We start from the raw sequence: 23896 nt of genomic DNA on the forward strand, positions 1-23896 counted from the left end.
TACATGAGCCTCATGGAGTTTACAGTTCAGTAGGAGAGTCAGGTACTAAATAAATAAGCCTTGTGAAACCGAAATTTGGAGAATCCAGTTTTGATTAGGAAGTCAAGGAAGGTCTCATGGATAGGGAGTCAAACTGAAACTCAAAGGATGAATTAGGTTAAGAATACTTTGCTTGGCTCTAAGACAAGAAGAACACTAGCAAATTGGAACTTTTGAAGAAAGAACTCTGAATGTTGGAGGCTGAGTGGCTGGAGAGAAGAATAGTGTTGGATATATGTAGACCACATTAGAGAATACATTGTGTGTGTGTTTGTGTTTAAAATAACAATTGAAGTAAAGTAACTATAGAAAAGTACACGAATAGGTGTGTAGCTTGATTAATTTTCACCAAGTGAAATGCCTCTGTATCAAATGCTCAGATAAAAAAAACAGCCAGAACATTACTAGCAGCCAGAAGCTCCCTTTGTGCTTTCAGTCACTGCCTAACTTGTAATACCGTAATGTATCTTACATGTTTTTTACTTACTATGTGAGTGGAGTTATACATACATTTTGTGTATTCCTTTTGTGTCTGGCCTCTTTCAGTCAACATTATGTGTATGTGATTCATTCTTATGTGTAGTTGTATCTTCTCTAATTCTGTTGCTGTTTGGTGTTCCCATTTATATGAATATATACTAAAATGTATGTATCCATTCTTCTGTTGATTGATATTTGGATGTTTCTATTTGGGGGTATTATGAATAACACTTATGAATGTTCTTTTTTTTTTAAGACAAATTCTTGCTCTGTTGCCCAGGCTAGAGTGCAGTGGTGCGATCTTGGCTCACTGCAACCTCTGCCTCCCGGATCCAAGTGATTGTCCTGCCTCAGCCTCCCGAGTAGCTGGTACTGCAGGCATGCACCACCATGCCCGACTAATTTTTGTATTACAGACGGGGTTTCACCACGTTGGGCAGGCTTGTCCCAAACTCCTGACCTCAAGTGATCTGCCATAGGTCATAGGTAATTAAATTCAAATTATAAAATGTAGTGTCTGACTAAACATGATAATTATGACCATTTTCATTTTATTTCAGAGTTTTCTTGGAGGCTTTTTTGGTCCAATTTGTGAGATCGATATTGTTCTTAATGATGGGGAAACCAGGAAAATGGCAGAAATGAAAACTGAAGATGGCAAAGTGGAAAAACACTATCTCTTCTATGATGGAGAATCTGTTTCAGGAAAGGTAAATCTTTTGTTTGACAAAACTATCTAATTGTAAGATATCAGAATTAGTTATCAAAGTGGTTTGTGCTGTTTCTTAAATTTGAATACTTTTGTGAGGGAGAGAGATTTTTTTTTTTCCCCAAAGGTCAGCTAAAATATTTGATTGATTAGAATATAATCTTTCCTGCAAAGGAACAATTCTTACCCTGGAAGGCTTTCAAGGGAAGAGCCTCTAAATTTCATGTAGAATTTTCTGTTTAAGTCTTCTGTGTGGTTCATGAAAACAAAATTTTTTTTTCTGTTTGTGATTATGTGCTTCTGTCTAGTTTCAGACAGTTTCTCCAGATCAGAGCTGTAATTTGCCCAAAGTTTGTTTTTCCTTTAACATTAAGTTAGAGATTGAGAGTAATTCTCTGGTATAACTTTCTAAAGGTTTTTTCACATTCTTTGTAACTCTCTGTACTGCTACTGTTGTGTCTGTTGATCTTATTTCTAGCTACTCTGTAGAGCACTTCAGTACTTTTGAGATGTGTCTATGCATGGTCAGATATGTTTATGACGCCTTCTATAAGGTTTCACTTTTTTCTCCTTTTCTTTATCCAGTAATGTATACGGTTTTTTGTTTTGGGGTTTTTTTTTTTTTTGTTTTTTTTGAAATAGAGTCTCACTCTGTTGCTCAAGCTGGAGTGCGGTGGTGTGATCATGGCTTACTGCAGCCTTGTACTCCTTGGACTCAGGTGATTCGCCCACCTCATCCTCTGTGGTAACTGGGACTATAGGCACACACCACCACCTCAGCTAATTTTTGTATTTTTTTGTAGAGATGGGGTTTCTCCATGTTGCCCAGGTTGGTCTTGAGCTTCTGGGCTCAAGCAACCCACCCACCTAGGCCTACAAAAGTGCTGGGATTACAGGTTTGAGCCACCACAGCTGGCTGATTATTCTTATATTTTAGGGAATATGATCAATACTTATTAGTGGTCAGTGATAGTGGAGAATGGTAATATTATAGACAAAAGCAAGCCACAAAACATTTGAAATAATTTTAAAATAGAAAATACTAGGATTTTCTCCCCTGCTTGTTCAGTTAATATATTCATGTGGTAGATAGTTTTGGAAATAAAATATATATAGTCTCTTCATATAGAAATAATTCACTGTTAAAATTTGGGTATGTTTCCTCTAACATTTATGTATATGTAATATATTAAGCATACCTTTTCCTCTATTGTTTGATATTTAAGCAGTTTCTGTTTTTCAGATGGCTTTCTTCATATCTTTGGTAATGTGGACATCTGTATATATAAATTTTTCTCTAAATTTCCGTAGGACAAGATTATTTCCTTAGAATAGATTCTTGAAAGTGAGCTGCTAGGCCACAATTCATGAAATATCTGAAGGATCTTAATACACATTAATCTGGAAAATGAATTTGCATTAAATTACATGTCCACCTATGGGTCTTTTTCACCCAAGGCAGCACCGAATATGATCACTTTGTAATCTTTGCTATTTTGATAGGCAGAAACAATCTTATTATTTTAATTTGCATTTCTTTGGTTACTAGAGAAATTCAACTTAGATTTACCAGCCATTTGAGGTTTTTTTTTTTTTTGGACTGCATTGTCTCTTCTGGTCCTTTGCCAGATTACCTATTGGGGTCTTAGTGTTGAATCTGAAGTGAATTTTTTGGTTTTCAACTTTACTTCACTTGTATTCTTCCTTTTAAAAGATGGGAAAAGAGGCTGGGCGTGGTGGCTCAAGCCTGTAATCCCAGCACTTTGGGAGGCCGAGACGGGCGGATCACAAGGTCAGGAGATCGAGACCATCCTGGCTAACACAGTGAAACCCCGTCTCTACTAAAAAATATAAAAAACTAGCCGGGCGAGGTGGCAGGCGCCTGTAGTCCCAGCTACTCGGGAGGCTGAGGCAGGAGAATGGCGTAAACCCGGGAGGTGGAGCTTGCAGTGAGCTGAGATCCGGCCACTGCACTCCAGCCTGGGCGACAGAGCGAGACTCCGTCTCAAAAAAAAAAAAAAAAAAAGATGGGAAAAGAAAAAGGCCAAGTGCAGTGGCTCACACTTTTAATCCCAACAGTTTGGGAGGCCGAGGAGGGAGGATCGCTTGAGCCCAGGAATTTGAGCCAGCCTGGCCAACATGGGGAGACTCTGTATCTATTAAAACAAAACAAAACAAAACAAAACAAAAAACGGAGAAAAAGAGAGGCCTAAAGAAGAGCAGACAATCATCAAAAGGATGGAGCATGTCAAATGAAAGAAGAGTAAAAGTAGTAGTGTTTGGCCTATTTAAATGACTTGTAATGGGCTGGGGGTATTGTAATACCAATCTAGATTTCTTTCTAGGGAGAGAGATATTTCCTTTATAGATATGACATGTAACTATCTCTCCTGCTAATTTGTAAGCTCCTTAAGATCAGGGGATCAGAGTGTGCTTCTGTAGTCTCCATAGTATACATCATAGTGTTGATTACATAATAGGCTTTCACTAAATATTTATTTGGTTTATTTACTGTTTTTAAATCTTGTAGAGAATAGCCTCAGTCTAGTTTAAAGTAATCTTATGTCACCTGGACCAGTTGAAGTTCATGGCTGATGTTTATGGGATAAAGGAAAAGGGGGATGTTTAAGGTAAAATAAAGCTACTCCAGTGTGTTTTCCTTTTTTTTTTTTTTTTTTTTTTTGAGCAGAGTCCATTGCTCTGTCGCCCAGGCTGGAGTGGCAGTGGCCGGATCTTGGGCTCACTGCAAGCTATCCACCGTCCTGGGTTTATGCATTCTCCTTGCTCAGCCTCCCGTAGCTGGGAACTACCAGGCCGCCCGCCACCTCGCCCGGCTAGTTTTTTTGTATTTTTTTAGTAGAGAAGTTTCACTGTGTTAGCCAGGATGGTTCCTTATCTCCTGACCTGCCGTGATCGCCCATCTTCGGCCTCTCCAAAGTGCTGGGATTACAGGCTTGAGCCACCGCGCCCGGCCCTCCAGTGTGTTTTTTAAAAAGAATAGTTGGTGTTCAAATTACATTTTGATCCTGGGTGTGGTGGCTAATGCCTGTAATCCCAGCTCTTTGGGAGGCTGAGGAGGGGGAGGCTGAGGAGGGAGGATCGTTTGAGCCTAAGAGTTCAAGACCAGTTTGGGCAATGTAGCAAGATCCCGTCTCTAACACTAAGTAAATAATTTTTTTTTAAATTACATTTTGGAGACCGGGTGAGGTGGCTCACACCTGTAATCCCAGCACTTTGGGAGGCCAGGGTGGGCGGATCACTTGAGGTCAGGAGTTCGAGACCAGCCTGGCCAACATGATGAAACCCTGTCTCTACTAAAAATACAAAAATTAGTCCAGTGTGGTGGCACATGCCTATAATCCCATCCACTCTGGAGTCTGAGGCAGGAGAATTGCTTGAACTTGGGAGGCAGAGGCCGCAGTGAGCTAAGATCGTGCCACTGCACTCCACCCTGGTTGACAGAGCAAGACCCTGTCTCCAAAAAAATAAATAAATAAATAAAAATAAAAATTACATTTTGGAATGGCTAGAAATCATACGTAGACCTGATCAACTATATATAGCATTTTTTAAAATGATAAGATCTCTTATAGGTAAGTATTTTCAGTTCAAAAGTTACTGTATCTTGAATCTGATTGTTTATTGGTCTGAGATTTTTTTCGTTTTAAATGTTTTCATTGAAAAAACACATGTAGAAAACCATCACAACAAAAATAAATTATTATAAGGCATATTTTCTTATAATCATCATCCAAGTCAAGAAGTAGTACTTTGCCAGCTACCCCATGTGTCCTGTCTCCATCACACTCCCATCCCCTCAAAAGTAACCACTGTACTGACTTTTATAGTAGCACTTTCTTGTGTTTCTTGTTTAGTCTTGCTCATTTAAGAAAAATTTGATATGGTTTAAAAATCTCTCTTAATCCCAGGTTCCCTCTTTATATCTTTCTTTAACTTATAGTATCTGTTGAAGAACACTTTGGTCATTTGAATTGTAGAGTTCTCTATGTTTGTGTATTCCTGGTACAGTTATTGCCTTTAAGTTGGCAGGTAGGTCCAGAGGCTTGAATCAGACTCAAGTTTGATTCTTCTTTGATCAAGATCTTCGAAGATCTTTGATTCTTCGTCTTGCTCTGTTACCTGCCTCAGCCTTCTGAGTAGCTGGGATTACAGGCATGCACCACCACACCCAGCTGATTTTTGTATTTTTATTTTAGTAGAGAGGGGGTTTTACCATGTTGGGTCAGGCTGGTCTCGAACTCCTGACCTCGTGATCCACCTGCCTCGGCCTCCCAAAGTGCTGGGATTACAGGTGTGAGCCACCGCACCCAGCTTGTCTTTTTTCTTTTTTGCAACTGTTGATACTCAGTACCCAGATTGATTTAACTCACTGGGAGTTGCAGAATGGTGATACTTTAAATTCTGTCATTTTGTTTTTACTTATTAGATGGAATACATTTATAAAGAGACGTTATCTATCTCTTGTGACCTAGTGGTACAGCTCATATAGAAAAAAGAATGCTTGACCGTTTTCCTTTTTTGGCTACTTATTTATTTAGAGACGGAGCCTCACTCTGTTGCCCAGGCTGGAGTGCAGTGGTGTGATCTCAGTTCACTGCAGCCTCCATCTCCCGGATTCAAGTGATTCTCCTGCCTCAGCCCCCCAAAGTGCTGGGATTACAGGTGTGAGCCACTGCACCCGGCCTTTGACCTGTTTTAAAAAATAATAAATTGATTCCTTATCCTGCAAAGGTGTAAACTATTAGTTTTATTTCTCAATAACATTTATAAACTCATGATTTAAACATACTTGATGTTTATAAATATTGCCCTATTGAAGCTCCAGTTGTACAATCCTGTGTAACAAATCACCACAAACTTAACAGCCTAAAATAACAAATTTATGTCTTAGGATTTTTGTGAGTTAAAAGTCCAGGTATGGGTTAGATGGGTCCTATGCTCAGGGACTTACCAGGTTAAAATCAGTCCAAGGTTGCAGTCTCATCTGAAGTTCAGGATTCTCTTCCAGGCTTACTGGTTTTTGGCAGAAATTTCCTTGTAGTGCTATTACTGATACCCTTGTTTCTTGTGCAGTTGGCTGTCTGCTCCTAGAGGTTGCCCTTAGATCTTTACTGAGTGGCCCCTTTCTCTCAGTTTGCGTTATCTTCAAGGCCAGGAGGAGAACATTGCTCTGACATTCATCATCTTTTAAAGAGCTTACCTGGTTTGATCAGTTCCAGCTAGGATAATCTCCCTTTTGATGAACTAAAAAAATCAACTGATTAGTAACCTCATCATAGGAGTGGTATCCTGTCATATTCACTGGACTCACCCACACTCAAGAGGATTATAGAGATGTGCACACCATGGGATAGTAATATTGAGGGCTATCTTAGAATTCTGCCTACCACATTTGTATTCACTCTTATGTCTTTTGGACTTGGGGGCCCTATGATTTTTCTTTTTTTTAAGCCGTATTGATACACACACACACACACACACACCATAAAAATTCACCTATTTTAAGTGTGCTTAAAATTTTTAGTAAATTTAGAGTTGTACAGCCATCACCACTAATTCCAGAACATTTTCATTACTCCAGAAATTTTTTTAAATGCTGAACCATTAGCAGTCATTCTCCATTTCCCCTCCTTGCAGTCTCTGACAACCACTGATCTCTGTTTCTATGAATTTGCCTATTCTGAACATTGCATATAAATGGAATTATATAGTATGTGGTCTTTTTCTGTTTTGTTTCTTTCAGTTAGTATAATGTATTTGAGATTCATCAATACCGTAGCATTTGTTGTTAGTATATCATTGATGAATAGTATTCCATTTTATGGCTATACCACATTCTTGTTAATGCATTCACCAGTTGGTGGGTATTTGGGATGTTTGTATTTTTTTGCTGTTGTGACTAATGCTGATGTGAACATTTGTGTAGCAGTTTTGTGTGGACCTATGTTTTTCTCTTGAGCATGTACCTACGAGTGGAATTGCTGTCTTATGTTAAATATGTTTAAGTTTTTAATAAACTGCCAAAAACCCTGGGAGTTTTTGGTGGCTTTCTTGCTAACTGGTATGACAAGATGTTTAAGGGTCTTTTATGTTTCTGCTTCATACCTGCACTCAGCCATATGTTTCAAGGCCATAGTTGCATGCAAAGATGGCTCATTGCTACTGTGTTGGACATTATTTCTAGGCTGCTCAGTGGATAAATGGGGAGGGTTTTTAAAATATAGATTTAATAAATACATGTATTTTTATTTGTGTAGATTATTAAAGATAAAATACTTCAGGAATCATACTGTCATTTCTAATTCAATTTGAGAATTAGAAGTTTTTACTTAACCTCTTATGTTACATGTGTATCTCCTTTCTTCTGCATCAAAAACACTGATTTTCAGAGTCAAAGGGGAAGATGTAATTAACATATCCCATAATTTACTCATTGTCTTTACGCCACATTATATACATAATAGTCTCAGAATAACGATACTAACATTACCACTACCAATATGATTATGAAGTTAGTTAAAAAAATTTAGCATTTGCTATTTCTATTTTACTCACATTTCTTAAATGTACCATACTAAGTACATTGTCAGAGTGTATAGTAATTATATACTTTATGTGCTTCCTTTCAGCCCTCACTTAGTCTTGGTTTTATAAATAACTGTTCATATAATGTGCACCACCAGTCCTTATCTTTATTTGTTTCACTGTCTGAAGCTTATTGTCTAGTTACTAGAGTGTAATAGATTCCTCAGGAAATGCTCATGTGAACAATAAGGCCTAAGTTTTTGCATATTGGTAATGGCTTTTTTGTGTCCTTTGTACTTGAAAGTTAGTTTTTCTGAATAATCTTGGCTTACATTTTCTTATTTTATTTATTTTGTATTTATTTATTGTTTTTGAGACAGAGTCTTGCTCTGTCGCCCAGGCTGGAGTGCGGTGGCATGATCTCGGCTCACTGCAACCTCTGCCTCCTGGGTTCAAGCAATTCTCCTGCTTCAGCCTCCCAAGTAGCTGGGACTACAGGTGCCCACTACCATGCCTGGCTCATTTTTTTATTGTTAGTAGAGATGGGGTTTCACCATATTGACTAGGCTGGTCTGAAACTCCTGACCTTGTGATCCGCCTGCCTTGGCCTGCCAAAGTGCTGGGATTACAGGTGTGATCCCCCGTGCCTGGCCTTCTTGAGTGTTTTAAATCTATTATTACTCCATTGTCTTCTGGCATAGGGTATTGTTGACAGTTTTTTCATTTGAGGAAAGTTTTCTTGAATTACAGCCATTATTAATTAGTATTTATTCCATTCCTTTGCTTTGGTTTTCTTCTTCTCTTAATATCAGTATTGTTGACTCTTGTTTGAGTGTGGTTTTTTGCCCTTGTATTCCTTCTGCTTAGCCTTTATTTCTAAAATGATTTTTTCTTCTAATTCTTTTCTGATTTTTCTCACCCTAGCCTAAGATTTTCTTTCATGTATTGTAACATTTTCTTAATATTGTATAGCCTGTTTTGAAATAAATTACAGTTTTGATCTGTCTTGTCTGTAGAAATGCCATTCTGTTCCTTCTCTTTTTTCCTTAAAATAACTTTGTATGGGATTTGACCTTGATATATTTATGTTGCTAATTTTTATGTGAAATTAGTTTTCCCCAAAATTTTTTTTTTTTTGAGATAAGATCTTGCTCTGTTGCCCAGGCTGGAATGCAGTGGCATGACCACGCTCACTGCAGTCTTGACCTCCAAGGCCAAGCGATCCTCCCACCTCAGCCTTCCAAGTAAGTAGCTGGGACCACAGACATGTGCTACCATGCCTAGTTAATTAAAAAATATATATTTTTGTAGAGACGGGGTCTTGCTATGTTGCCCAGGCTGGTCTCAAACTCCTGAGCTCAAGTGATCCTCCCATCCTGGCCACCCAAAGTGCTGAGATGTGAGCAACTGCACCCAACCTTCTCCTGAACTTTTTTTTTTTCATGAGGGGGGTCTCACTCTGTCACCCATGTTGGAGTGCAGTGGCGCGATTTCAGCTCACTGCAACCTCTGTCTCCCAGGCTAAAGCGATCTTCCCACCTCTGCCTCCTGAGCAGCTGGGGCCACAGGGGCACACTGCCACACCCAACTATTTATTTATTTATTTTGGTATTTTGGGGTATATATGGGGTTTCACCATGTTGCCTAGCCTAGTTTCAAGCTCCCGAGCTCAGACGATCCACCTGTCTCAGCCTCCCAAAGTGCTGGGATTACAGGTGTGAACCACCGTGCCTGGCCCTTCCTGAACTTTTGATGGTTTGGTTTAGGATAGTTTTTCTAACCAGCTATCCTAGACAGGAGGCCTGGCTGGTCAGTTTTGAGTGTTCTTACATTATTGGATTGTGCAAAACCCCTTCCAGCTTTAGCTCTTATTCTCAGATTGACACCATGCTTTCCAGTGAATATATATGAATGGTTTGGGGGTTCTTAGGTCCATCAGACACTCCGTTGCTTTCTTGGATTCCTCCCACACAACATTAGTATCATGCAGGTTTTGTGGGTATTAATCTGGTTTGTCCCTGCGCATTATGTTTTGGGATTGTGGGAATACTTTATCTTTTTCTGTGGTAAATTAGATCCTTAGATTTTTTTTGGTTTTGCTGTCTAGTTGGTCCATCTGTTTTTATGTGAGGATCTGGAGAGATTCAAAGACTATGTTGCCATCTTCCCAGAAATTGATCTGAGATTTTAAAAGGCCATGTGTAACCATTCTGGCAGTTTAGCAATATGTATCAAAATCTTCAAAAGTGGATATCATTTATAGTAGCCAGAATAGGCTGGATTATTACTATGTAATAGATAACCCCAAAACTCAGTGACTTAAAAACAACAGTGGCAGTGGCTACTTTCTTGCCCAGGCAACATGTTCCTTGTGAGTTAGCTGAGGGCCTTGTTCTGTGTCATGCTCAGTGATGGAGCAGCCACTCTGGAACATCACACTCATCATGGCTGAGGGAGAGAAATCTCTGCAGAGTCTCTCACAAGCCATTAAAATGCCCTATCCTAGAACTAACAAAGAACATTTTTGATCAAATTTATTGTCTCTAGAAACAGTCTCATTTGTACATCACCCAACCACAAGAAGGTAGGGTGCATCATACCATGAACTCAGAATGTATACAGCTGGGAATATTTGAGCAGTGCCTATATTAATATTATTTTGATTCGCAAATTCTTCTGATCAGATTTTATCCTAAAATAACCAACTTTGTTCATTGCAGTGTTTATAATATTCAGAAATTGAAAGCCACTTAAATGTCCAGACATTAAAAAACCTAATTATGGTAATAACCATTAAGTGCCTAGGTCCATTATTAATGTGATGATATAGACCTGTATTCATTCACATGAAAAGAGGTTTGCTATAATAACAATATTTATTGAGTACTCACCATGACCCAGGTATTCCTTCTTAAGTTCTTCACAATGATTCCTTTTTTTTTTTTTTGAGATGGAGTCTTGCTCTATTGCCAGCCTGGAGTGCAGTGGCTCACTGCAGCCTCTGCCTCTCGGGTTCAAGTGATTCTCCTGCCTCAGCCTCCTGAGTAGCTGGGACTACAGGCACATGCCACCACACCCGGCTAATTTTTTCTATTTTTAGTGGAGACGGGGTTTCACTGTTTTGGCCAGGGTGGTCTCGATCTCTTGACCTCATGATCTGCCTGCCTTGGCCTCCTCAAATGCTAGGATTACAGGCGTGAGCCATCGTGCCAGGCCTTTTTTTTTTTTTTTTTGAGATAGGGTCTCACTGTGTTGCCCAGGCTGAGTGCAGTGTCATGATTATGGCTCACCACAGCCTCATCCCCCTGGGGGCCCAAGTAATTCTCCCACCTCAGCCTCCCAAGTAGCTGGGACCACAGACGTGTGAACCACCCTGCCTGACTAATTTTTATTTATTTATTTATTTTAGAGATAGGGTCTTGCTGTGTTGCTCAGTCTGGTCTCAAACTCCTGGACTCAAGTGATTCCCCAACCTTGACCTCCCAAAGTGCTGGGATTATAGGCGTGAGCCACTGTGCCTGGCCAAGGATTATTTTAAAGATTATCTTGTGTTCAGTAAAATTAGGATAACTAAAGAAAATGAGGCCGGGCGCGGTGGCTCATGCCTGTAATTCCAGCACTTTGGGAGGCCGAGGTGGGTGGATCACGAGGTCAGGACATCGAGACCATCCTGGCTAACACGGTGAAACCCCGTCTCTACCGAAAATACAAAAAATTAGCCGGGCGTGGTGGTGGGCGCCTGTAGTCCCAGCTACTCGGGAGGCTAAGGCAGGAGAATGGTGTGAACCCGGGAGGCGGAGCTTGCAGTGAGTCGAGATCGCGTCACTGCACTCCATCCTGGGCGACAGAGCGAGACACCGTCTCAAAAAAAAGAAAATGAAAAAAGTGGTATGGATTTGTAGTAATAACCTCAAAAAGACTATCTTGAGAATGAGCTTGAGGCTTTTAAAGCTAAGAAAGACATTTTAAACCTCATATTTAGAATAAGATGAATAAGAAAATAATATGTTCTTTTGGCCCCCTTATTTTAATATAACAAGTGCAAAAGCTTCCCCCCCATCCAAAAAAAAAAAAAGATTTAAATCAGGAAATGTAGGATCATTAAAAATTAAAACAGAATGAAAGCCTTGTTATGGTTAAGGAGATTAAAAATAAACTAACTAGTTTTCAGACATCCTGGTGACATACCAGACAAATGCTGTGCGATAATACTGAAAGAATTTTGCAGAACTGGTCACCAAATCTCTGCTAGGAGTCCTTTAGTAATTGTGGAAAATGGGAGAGGTTCTAGAATATAAGAAAAGCCCTTATTTATAAAATGGGGCAGAAAGTTTGTTTCAGGTAAACTTAATATTGACTCCTGACATATCTCTAGATTATTAAATAGATGATCAATGAACATGCTGAAAAGAAAGCTTGAAGGAAAGAGAAGAAGAAACAACGGGTTGTATACAACCGAGCATGTGTCACTAAGAACAAATCTTGCCACAGCAATCGAGGATTTTTGAAATGTCCTAGTGTATAAAAAGATCACTGGGCTAGCATTGGAAGATCCAGCCTTAATTTTACTGCTGTCTTGGTAGGTAGCTCTGGACAGTCATTTAATTTCCTGGATTTCACCTGTAAATTTAGGAGGTTGGACTGGATCATTGGTTTCCAAACTTGGCTTTGCACTGTAGGATGCTCTGCATGAAAATCCTTCATATATTAGATATTATGTTGGATCTTGGGGGTCTGACATCTCTCCCACAGCAAGAATAAATTCCTTTTGTAATATTCCTAAGGTGAGCTTCTGTATGCCTGCTTTTCAGAATGTGGGGATTCTGCTGTTCTGTTAACACCATCCACTCTGCTTTTTAGAGATAGTAAAATAAATCGAATCCCTTTCTAAATAAGAGTTCTCTTTAAACATTTTCCACATCACTGTCTTGTTTATCCTAAGTCTTCTCTAAGCTAAATATGCTATTTCCTTTAGTTACTGTTCAAGAAACCTTGGTTTTGAGTCTTTATCACCCAGATTGCTTTCTTTTATTTTTCAATTTCAATTTAATTTTTTTGAGACAGGGTCTTGCTGTGTCACCCAGACTGGAGTGTAGTGACGTGATCATGGCTCGTTGTAGCCTTGACGTCTTGAGCTCAGGCAATCCTCTCACCTCAGCCTTCCAAGCAGCTCAGACAACAGGCAAACACCACTATGCTCAGCTAATATTTTATTTTTATAGAGTTGGGGTCTCCCCATGTTTCCCAGGTTAATCCCAAACTTCTGGGCTCAAGTGATCCTCCTGCCTCTGCCTTCCAAAGTGCTGGAATGACAGGCGTGAGTCACTGTGTCCAGCCTCAGATTCTTACATAACCAAATAGAAAACTGGTTTGCATTATCTGTATCTAGCAGTTCCACTCTTAGATACATATTCAAGAGAAATGCAAACATCTGAGCATCAAAAGACACATATAAGAAGTTTGTAGCAGCACTGCTCATAGTAGCCCAAACTGAAAATAATCTAAACATCCCACAGAAGTGGAATAGATAGATTGCAGTATATTTATACAATGAAATCTATTCACCAGTGAGAAGGAACAAAACTATCATTTCACACAACCTGGATGAATCTTACAATCTGAGTGAAAGGACCCAGATATTAGAAATGCATGACATACTGAATTACTCCATTTATATGAAGTAAGTTCAAAAACAGACAAAACAAATCAGTCATGATAGCAGCCAGGGTAGAGCTTACCTTTGGGGGAGGGAGGACTAATGCTTTGGAAGGGTCACAAGGAAGGCTCCGGTAGTGCTGGTGCTGTTCTGTTTCTTGATCTGAGTTGTAGGCACATGGGTGACTTCATTTTGTAAAATTCATTGAACTATATACTTACAACTCATGTACTCTTTTTTTATATTTCAATAAAAGGTTTATTCACACGATAAAAGGATACATCACATAGCACTTTTAAGAATTAGTGGGTTGTCTGGGTACAGTGGCTCACGCCTGTAATCTCAGCACTTTGGGAGGCCAAAGTGGGCGGGTCACGAGGTCAGAAGTTCGAGACTAGTCTGGCCAACATGATGAAACCCCATCTCTACTAAAAATACAAAAAGTAGTTGGGCACGGTGGCGTAGGCCTGTAGTCCCAGCTACTCGGGAGGCTGAGGCAGGAGAATTGCTTGAACCTGGGAGGTGGAAGATGCAGTGAGCCGAGATCACACCACCACACTCCAACCTGGGCGTCAGAGTGAGACTCCATCTCAAACAAAGAATTAGTGGGTTGAAGCTGGCACAGTGGCTCATGCCTGTAATCCCAGCACTTTGGTAGGTGAGGTGGGAGGATTGCTTGAGCCTAGGAGACCAACCTGGGCAACAAAGTGAGACCCTGTTAGGCCGGATGCAGCGGCTCATACTTGTAATCCCAGCACTTGAGATGGGCAGATCACTTGAGGTCAGGAGTTCGAGACCAGCCTAGCCAACATGATGACACCCCGTCTCTACTAAAAATACAAAAATTAGCTAGGCGTGGTGGCGTGCGCCTATAGTCCCAGCTATTTGGGAGGCTGAAACAGGAGAATCACTTGAACCCGGGAGGCAGAGGTTGCAGTGAGCCGAGATGGCATGCCATTGTACTCCAGCCTGGACGTCAGAGTGAGACTCCATCTCAAACAAACAAACAAACAAAGGGAGACCCTGTCTCAAAAAAACCCCAAAAAACCAAAACCAAAAAAAAAGTACACACACACAAAAACAAAAAAGAATTAGTGGGTTATAAAATAAAAATATCAGAATACCAGTTCCAAAAAGATGATTAAATCACCACTTAAAGAAGAATAATAGGAGGCCAGGCACGGTGGCTCACGCTGTAATCCTAACTTTGGGAGGCTGAGGTGGGCAGATCACGAGGTCAGGAGATTGAGACCATCCTGGCTAACATGGTGAAACTCCCATCTCTACTAAAAATACAAAAAATTAGCCGGGCGTGGTGACCGGTGCCTGTAGGCCCAGCTAATCGGGAGGTTGAGGCAGGAGAATGGTGTGAACCTAGGAGGCGGAGCTTGCAGTGAGCCGAGATTGCGCCACTGCACTCCAGCCTGGGCAACAGAGCTAGACTCCATCTCAAAAAAAAGGAGACTAATAGGAGATAAAAAGATTGAAAAGCTAATCAGAAACTACAAGATGGATGGTCAGGTACAAAAAGCTCCAGCAAACAGGAAGTATATAGGGCAAATGTTTCTCTCAGAGATTTGAATTTGGGGAAACAAAAGCCAGGTGGCAATAGAAAGAAACCTAGGAATGAGTTAAGACAGAGAATATGAAGCCAAAGTAACTTAAGCTTTTAGTAAACAGAAGCTATGATTTAGGAAAAGATCTGCAAAGTAGAGAGTGAGAAAGTTAGTAAAGGGAGGAAGAACAAGAAAAGGGAAGAAAGCCAAGTCATTAAAAAAAAAAAAAAAAAGAATACTTTTAAGAGCAATTCTAGATTTTCAGAAAAATTGAGCAGAAAGTAGAGTTCTGTGTACTTCCTTCTTCCTCACCCCAGCCGCACATGGATTCACTGTTACTAATCTTGCATTAGCGTGATACATTTGTTAAAATTGTTGAACCATTATTACATTATTATTAACTAAAGCCCATAGTTTACATTAGGGTTTACTCTGTTGTACATTCTCTGGGTTTTGATAAATGCGTAATGTCATGTATCCATCATTGTGATATCATATAGAATAGTCTAACCACCCTAAAAATTCCCTGTGTTTCATTCACCTAGTCATGCCGCTCTGGCACCTGCACTACCACCACCATCCACAGTCTCTGGCAACTACTGATCTTTTCACTGTCTTGATAATTTTGTCTTTTCTAGAATGTCATGTTGGAATCATATAGAATGTAGCCTTTTTCGTTTGGTTTATTTCATTTAGCAATATTCTTTTAAGGTTTCTCCATATATCTTTGTGACTTGATTGCTCATTTATTTTTAGTGCTAAATCATATTCCATTGTATGGATGTACCAAAGTTTGTTTATCCATTTACCTACTATCTTGGTTGGTTCCAAGTTTTGCTCATTTTTCTATCTAGTTATCTAGTTTGACTCTTTTTTTTTTTTTTTTTTTTTTCTGAAGACCCGGAGTCTCACTCCCTGTCGGCCCCCCAGGCCCTGGAGTGGCAAGTGGCCCCCCAGATCCTCAGCTCACTGGCAAGTCCTGCCCCTCCCCCGGGTTTACCGGCCATTCTCCTGCCCTCAGGCCCCTCGAGTAGCGTGGGACTACAGGCGCCTGCCACCTCCGCCCGGCTAGTTTTTGTATTTTTTAGTAGAGACCGGGGTTTCAACCCCCATGTTTCCCCGCCCAGGTCATCGAATCTCCTGACCCTTCCGTGATCCGCTCGCTCGGCCCTCCAAAGTGCTGGATTACCAGGCTTGAGCGCACCCGCAACCCCCGGCACTGACCTCCTTTTTCTCCTTATTGATGTGTAGGATTTTTTATATGTTCTTGATAAGAGGTCCTTTTATATAGTCTAGTATGGAGTCCATGTTGTCTATAGTATGTATTGTAAATATCTTCTACTTTCTGGTTTGACCCTTTGTAGTCCCTCTTAATGGTATTTTATGATAAACAGTTCTTAGATTTTTAATAACCCAGATAGGTATTAATGTTTCATTTTGTTTAATGCCTTTTCATATCTAGTCTTAAAAAACTTTGCCCTACCCCCCTTGGAGCCACCAAAGATACTTCTGCCTGTTTTTTTTTTTTTTCTCTATAAAATGTTAATTTAAATTAAATTAAATTAATTAGTTGATTTTTGAGACCCCCGGAGTTTTGCCTCTTAATTGCCCCCAGGCTGGAGGGCAGGGCAGCAGTCTCCCCGGGGCTCACCTGCAACTTCCCACCCGTGCCGGGTTCCAAGGCCTTTCTCCTGCCCTCCAGCCTAACTGAGTACGCTGAGATTACCAGCACCTACCACCCACCAACACCCACCACCTGGCTAGATTTTTATAGAAATGTTTTTAGTAAGAAACCCAGGGTTTCACCGTATTGGCCTAGGCCTGCCTCCCCCGCGAAACCTCCATTAACCTCCCAGTGATTCCCAGTCCAGCGACTCCGGCCTTCCCCAAAAGTTTGGGGGATTTTAGCAGGCATAAGCCACCCAAACACCCCCGGCCTAAAATTTTATTTTATTTTATTTTATTTATTTATTTATTTTATTTATTTTTTTTTTAATTATTTATTTTATTTTATTTTATTATTTATTAGTTTATTTTATTTTTTATTTTTCCAAGAAGCGCCCCCCATTTTATTCCCCTTACCAGAGAAAATACAAAGCCTTTCTCCCCACAGGGTGAAGAGTAGCAGTTTCCCTTCTCCGCCAGGGTGACCAGATGAGCCCTTTTCCGCCGAAGTTCTCAGCTTTATCTTCCTACCGAAACCCCTCGCCCAACCGTCCGCGTTAAGGTGTTTGTAGAGAGTAGCGGACTGCGTTTATTAAGGTTGTGGCCAGGTCCCCATCCAGCGAAAATTGCTAACCTTCCCCAAGCCATTTCCTTCCCCTTTCCCGGATACCCACACGTTGCAATTCCATTCCCCTTTCGCCAACCTCGAAGCCCATATGGGCCCCTATCAGTTCTTTGGGGTTGGCTTTTCAAAGTTTCCCCCCCCAAGGATCCCGATGTTGTCCATACACTCCGAACATGGCCCTCTTCTCGTTCCAACGGTCAACCACTTTGGGGGGCGGGAGAGTGAGCCTTATACCGATCAATCTAGGCACACCAAGAGAGAAGGTTCTGCACGCCAGAGGCACCCAGTTCCACAGGCGCCTGCCTGCCCCGGATAAGAGCCTCCCTGCCATTTCTCTAGTCTCCCCGCTTCAACAACACACCAAATAAGTCCAGGAGTGAGGGCCAGAAGTAGCCCTCAAGATGACGACAGGAACCGTCCCCGCTGACTTCACACGAGTACTAACGTGAAGGCAGCCATCTTGAGCCTTCTAAATTTTATTTTATACTTCACATTTAGATCCTTGTTTTGCTTGGAATTGGTTTTCAGTTTGTCTGTGGTGGTGACATAGGAGTCAAGTTTATTTTCTTCTTCTGTATGGATACTAATGAACCCAGAATGTATACTAAAAAAGCCATCCTTTCCCACTGCACTGTCATACCACCTTTGTCATAAATCAGTCTGTGGTGTGAGATAGGTCAAATTTATTTTCTTCTGTATGGATAGCTAATGAACCCAGGACGTATATTGAAGAAGCCATCCTTTCTCCTGCTGCACTGTAATGTACCACCTTTGTCATAAATCAGAGATTATGTGAACCTGTTCAGAACTTTGTTCTGTTCTGTTGGCCTATTTGTGGCATGTACTTTTTTCTTCTCTATTTTTTTTTAATAGCCTAATTGCATTATAATTCACATGCCATAAAATTCACCTATTAGAGTGTATAGTTAGTGATTTTACTATATTTGCAGAGTTGAGCAACCATTATCAAAACGTAATTCCAGAACATTTTCACTACCCCAAAAGAAATCCCATACTATTAGCAGTCACTACCTGAGAACCACTAATTTACAAATCTCCTTTCTTTCTTTCTGAATTTGTTGATTCTGGACATTTCATATAAATGGTATGTACTGTGTGGCCTTTTGTGTCTGGCTCCTTTTACCTAGCATAATGTGTTCAAGGTTCATCATGTCGTAGTATGTACCCATACTTCATTCTTTTCTATTTTATTCATTCATTTTCATTCTTTTTTATTTTATTCATTCATTCAAGATGGAGTCTCGCTCTGTCTCCCAGGCTGGAGTGCAGTGATGCGATATGGGCTCACTGCAGCCTCTGCCTCCTGGGTTCAATCAATTCTCTTGCCTCAGCCTTCGGCGTAGCTGGGATTATAGGCACCTGCCACCGTGTCCAGCTAATTTTGTATTTTAGTAGAGACGGGGTTTCACCATGTTGACCAGGCTGGTCTCAAACTCCTGACCTTGTGATGTGCCCGCCTTGGCTTCCCAAAGTGCTGGGATTACAGGCGTGAGCCACTGTGCCTGGTTAACACTTCATTCTTTTTTTAAAAAATTGTGGTCAAATATATATTACATAAAATTTTCCTTGTAACAGTTTTAAAGTATATAATTCAGTGGAATTAATTCCATTAATAATGTTTTGCAACCAAAGCTACTATATTTCCAAAATTTTTTCATCACCTCAAAATAGAAACTTTGTACCCATTAGCAGTATCTCCCCATCTTCCAGCCCCTGGTAACCTCTAATCTACTGTCCGTTTCTATGAATTTGCCTATTTTAGATATTTTGTATAAGTGATCATATAACATTTGTCCTTTTGTGCCTGACTTATTTCATTTAGCATGTTTTCAGGGTTCATCCATGTTATGGGATATATGAGAACATCATTTTTTTTGTTTGTTTTGGTGTCAGATAATATTCTAATATATACACGTGTGGTATAAGGATACACCACATTTTGTTTATCTACTCATCAGTTGAGGACATTTGGGTTGCTACAGTTTGACCATTAATGAATAATACTGCTATGAACATTCATGTACAGGTTTTATGTGAACATATGTTTTAACTTCTGTTTGATCTTACAAGTAGAATTGCTGGGTCGTATGGTAACTTGCTGTTTAATTTTAGAAGAACCGCCAAATTTTCCAAAGCAGTTGTACCCTTTCACATCACTTCCAGCAATATATGAGGGTTTTGGTTTTCCATGTTCTTGGCAACACTTAACTAATGTGTCTATTTTTTATTATAGTCATTTTAGTGGATATAAAGTGGTATCTCATTTTGATTTGCAGTTCCCCAAGGAGTAATCATATTGAACATCTTTTGTGTGCTTATTGCCATATGTCTGTGTTTTTTGGAGAAAAGTCTGTTCAGAGTTTGACTGTTTTTTAAATTGGGTTATTTGTCTTTTATGGTTGAGTTGTAAGAGTTCTTTATATATTCTGGGTACAAGTCCAGATATGTGTTTTGCAAATATTTTCTGCCATTCTGAGTTGTCTTTTCACTTTCTTGGTGTCTTTTGCAGTACAAAAGTTTTTTAAATTTTGATAAAGTCCAATTTATCTATTTTTTTTCTTTTGTTGCTTGTGCTTTTGGCATTATTTCTGAGAAATCATTGCCTAATCCAAAGGTCATGAAGGTTTGCACCCATTTTTTCTTCTAAGAATTTTTTAATTGTAGCTTTTACATGTCATTATTTTATCCAAATGAGTTAATACTTGTGTATGGCATGAGGCAGCAGTCCAACTTTATTCTTTTTTTTTTTTTTTGAGACGGGGTCTCGCTTTGTCGCCCAGGCTGGAGTGCAGGGGCCGGATCTCAGCTCACTGCAAGCTCTGCCTCCCAGGTTTAAGCCATTCTCCTACCTCAGCCTCCCGAGTAGCTGGGACTACAGGCGCCCGCCACCTCACCCGGCTAGTTTTTTGTATTTTTTAATAGAGACAGGGTTTCACCGTGTTAGCCAGGATGGTCTTGATCTCCTGACCTTGTGATCCGCCCGTCTCGGCCTCCCAAAGTGCTGGGATTACAGGCTTGAGCCACCACACCCGGCCCCAACTTTATTCTTTTGCATGTCATTATCCAGTTGTTGCAGCAGTATTTGCTAAAAAGAATATTCCTTCCCCATTGAATTGTCTTGGCATCTCTGTGACTTTTTTTGTTTTGTTTTGTTTTGACAGAGTCTTGCTCTGTTGCCAGGCTGGAGTGCAGTGGCACGATGTCTGCTCACTGAAACCTCCACCTCCTGGGTTCAAGTGATTCTTCTGCCTCAGCCCTCCCAAGTAGCTGGGACTACGGTGCATGCCACCATGCCCAGCTAATTTTTGTATTTTTAGTAGAGATGAGGTTTCAACATGTTGGCCAGGATGGTCTCGATCTCTTGAAGCATTCCTTAAGACAACTGGAAATATTTAAATTATCACAAAATAAATAGGGAAAATTTTGTTTTGTTTTAAGACAGTGTCTTGCCCTGTTGCCCAGGCTAGAATAAGTGGTATGATCATGGTGTGCTGCAGCCTCAGTCTTTTGGGCTCAAGTAATCCTCCCACCTCAGCCTCCTGAGTAGCTAGGACCACAGGCACATACATGCCACCACATTCGGTTAATTAAAAACACTTTTTTTTTTCTGGTAGAGATGAAGCCTCACTACGGTGCCCAGGCTGGTTTCAAATTCTTGGGCTCAAGTAATCCTCCTGCCTTGGCCTCCCAAAGTGTTGGGATTACTGATGTGAGCCACCACACCCAGCTGGGAACTTCTTAAACATGATTTACTCAAGTCCTTTTTGTCTTTACTTAGAATATTTACTGCTTTGGTTCATGTCAAGTAACAAATCATCCTTAACCTATTTATGCCTAGTGTTCCATTATTGGAATGCTAAGCTTGTGGGAGTTATTTATATCTTACTGCTCAAGGTCATCACCAAGGTCTGATTTTTCACACATAAAAATTTGCAACCTCCAGCATAAATGGGTTAAGTCTAGCTCTACCAGACAGTGCCCTAAATTTTTTATGCTTTAAGAATATATCTGACCTAGGTTCCCCCTTTTTAAAAATATAGCTTACCTGGCTGGGCGCAGTGACTCACGCCTGTAATCCCAGCACTTTGGGAGGCCGAGGCGGGTGGATCACAAGGTCAGGAGATCAAGACCATCCTGGCTAACACGGTGAAACCTCGTCTCTACTAAAATACAAAAAATTAGCCGGGCGTGGTGGCAGGTGCCTGTAGTCTCAGCTACTCGGGAGGCTGAGGCAGGAGAATGGCGTGAACCCGGGAGGCGGAGCTTGCAGTGAGCCGAGATCGCGCCACTGCGCTCCAGCCTGGGCAACAGAGCTAGACTCCATTTCAAAAAAAAAATATATATATATATAGAGAGAGAGAGAGAGAGAGAGAGCTTACCTTATCTCTGTACCTTCTGAGTAATTTTGAGAGTCTTTTTGACTATGTTTAATTAAGTATTGAGGTATAGTTGTTTTTTTGGAATTGTGAGCATTCTGACTGGCGATTTATCTGGGGATTTTTTTGAGAGGGGTTCATAAGTTACGATTCCTTAACCAGGAAATTTTTTTAAAAGGCAAAAAACCCCTCAAAATATTAAAATTCTTGTTTGTTTACAGTTTTGTTTTCAGGTTTTGATCTTGACTTGCAATCCAAATTTAAAATGAAGTACAAAAAGTAAAACTCACTTTGAAGAGAGGACTTTTCTCCTTTAATTTATGCAGTTTTGGCTGGGCACAGTGCCTCACTCCTGTAATCCCAGCAGTTTGGGAGGCCAAGGCGGGCGGATCACTTGAGGTCAAGACCAGCCTGGCCAACATGGTGAGACCCCATCTCTACTAAAATACAAAATTAGCCAGGTGTGGTGGTGGACACCAGTAGTCCCAGCTACTGGAGAGGTTGAGGCAGGGGAATCGCTTGAATCTGGGAGGCAGAGTTTGTAGTGAGCCGAGATCGCGCCACTGCATGCATTCCAGCCTGGGCAACAGAGTGAGACTTCGTCTCAAAAAACAAAAACAAAAACAATTTATACAGCTTCCAGACGGCAGCTTTAAGAAGGAATGGTTTTGTTCTTTTTTTAACCCTTTTTTGAGAGAGGGTCTTGCTCTGTTACCCAGGCTGTAGTGCACAATCTCGGCTCACTGCAACTTCTACCTTCTGGGCTCAAGTGATCTTCCCACCTCAGCTTCCTGAGTAGCCTGGACCACAGGCACGTGCCACCATGCCCAGCTAATTTTTATATTTTTTTGTAGAGACAGGGTTTTGCCATTGTGCCCTGGCTGGTCTCGAACTACTGGACTCAAGAGATTCACATGCCTGGGCCTCCCAAAGTGCTGGGATTACAGGCATGAGCCACTGTGCCCAGCCTCTGTATTGTGTTTTTGTATGAAAAATTTGTCAAACTGTTTAGGTATTGCTGAGAATATTTTTCTATAAATATGAAACAGGTACTGTCACAACAGGCAGAGAACCTCTTACTGTATCTATTTAAGGTAAAGAGATATTTAGTAATTAAGATAGTTGTTAATTATCCTAAAGTGAGATATTATTTTAGAAGTCAATTTTTACTGTTCTCTGCTTTCATTTGTAAGATCTTTTTATTTGTTTTTTAGAAATTGAATCTGTGGTACATAAACTGGCTTGAGGTGCTACTACTATTGACAAGCCACTTACAGTGAACTCTGCATCTATTCCCTGTTGCAAAAGTGAACACAGGTGTATGTTTAGTCCAAAATTATAGTAGTTCATAGTTTAGTTCTTTAAGCAAGGAATATTTTTGTGGCATCTTTCATCAGTATGCATATGAACTATGACAGCAGTTGCAAACTAATCTTGGATTTCCACTGGCAGCAGTTGGAAACTAATTTTGGATAATTACAATATCCAGCAACAATAATATACACATAATTTGGTGTCTGATTTAAAATGAATGTATAAATGGTGTGTAGTACATTGATAGTATATGTTTGTCTTAAACAGTGTAGAATAATATAATTCCTTAAATAAATGTTGAAGATAGCATTATTTGAGACATCTCTGTATACTGACGCATGAGCTTTGAGACTCGTTTGTTGGAGCAGAGAGTATGTTTTGTATGTAGATTTGTTTTTTTTTTACGTTCAGTTTAAACATATATATAGTCTCAAGTATCTGCACACAAATTACTCATTATTAATAGCAAAGGGAAGAATAACAACTTTAAATTAGAGAAACTTGGTAGATTACCTTAACCAAGTGACCAAAATTAACATCATCAGTGTTGGGACAAACTGGTATCGTGTGCTTCCTAATATGATGCATTGAAATAGATACAACTACACTTTTGTGGTCTTCTTTCCAAAAGTGTGTAAACTGAGTCTTAACTATGATTAAACATCAGACACACCAAATTGAGGTACAGTCTATAAACTGTCCTGTATTTTTAAATGAGGGTCAAGAATGGTGATGATTGAGGAATGTTCTGGATTAAAAAGGATACCTTTTAAAGAGATATGTAATCCTGGACAGGAGAGGAAAAGACTATAAAGTACATTATTGGAACACATTTTTAAAAAAATTCTTTTTTGGCCGGGCGCGGTGGCTTACGCCTGTAATCCCAGCACTTTGGGAGGCCGAGGCGGG

At 40.3% G+C, this 23896-nt stretch overlaps 1 protein-coding gene across 1 annotated transcript in view; it reads left to right on the forward strand.

The window, feature by feature from the left end:
* Positions 1-23896, forward strand: part of VPS26A (VPS26 retromer complex component A) — a 53809-nt gene that overhangs the window by 6159 nt on the left and 23754 nt on the right. Inside the window, exon 2 of the mRNA XM_017875007.1 lies at positions 1080-1229. Coding sequence (XP_017730496.1) covers positions 1080-1229 — 150 coding nt within the window. The remainder of the gene's footprint in view (positions 1-1079; positions 1230-23896) is intronic.

This window comes from Rhinopithecus bieti, unplaced genomic scaffold (assembly GCF_001698545.2).
Source record: "Rhinopithecus bieti isolate Rb0 unplaced genomic scaffold, ASM169854v2 scaffold_9670, whole genome shotgun sequence".
Taxonomy (NCBI): domain Eukaryota; kingdom Metazoa; phylum Chordata; class Mammalia; order Primates; family Cercopithecidae; genus Rhinopithecus; species Rhinopithecus bieti.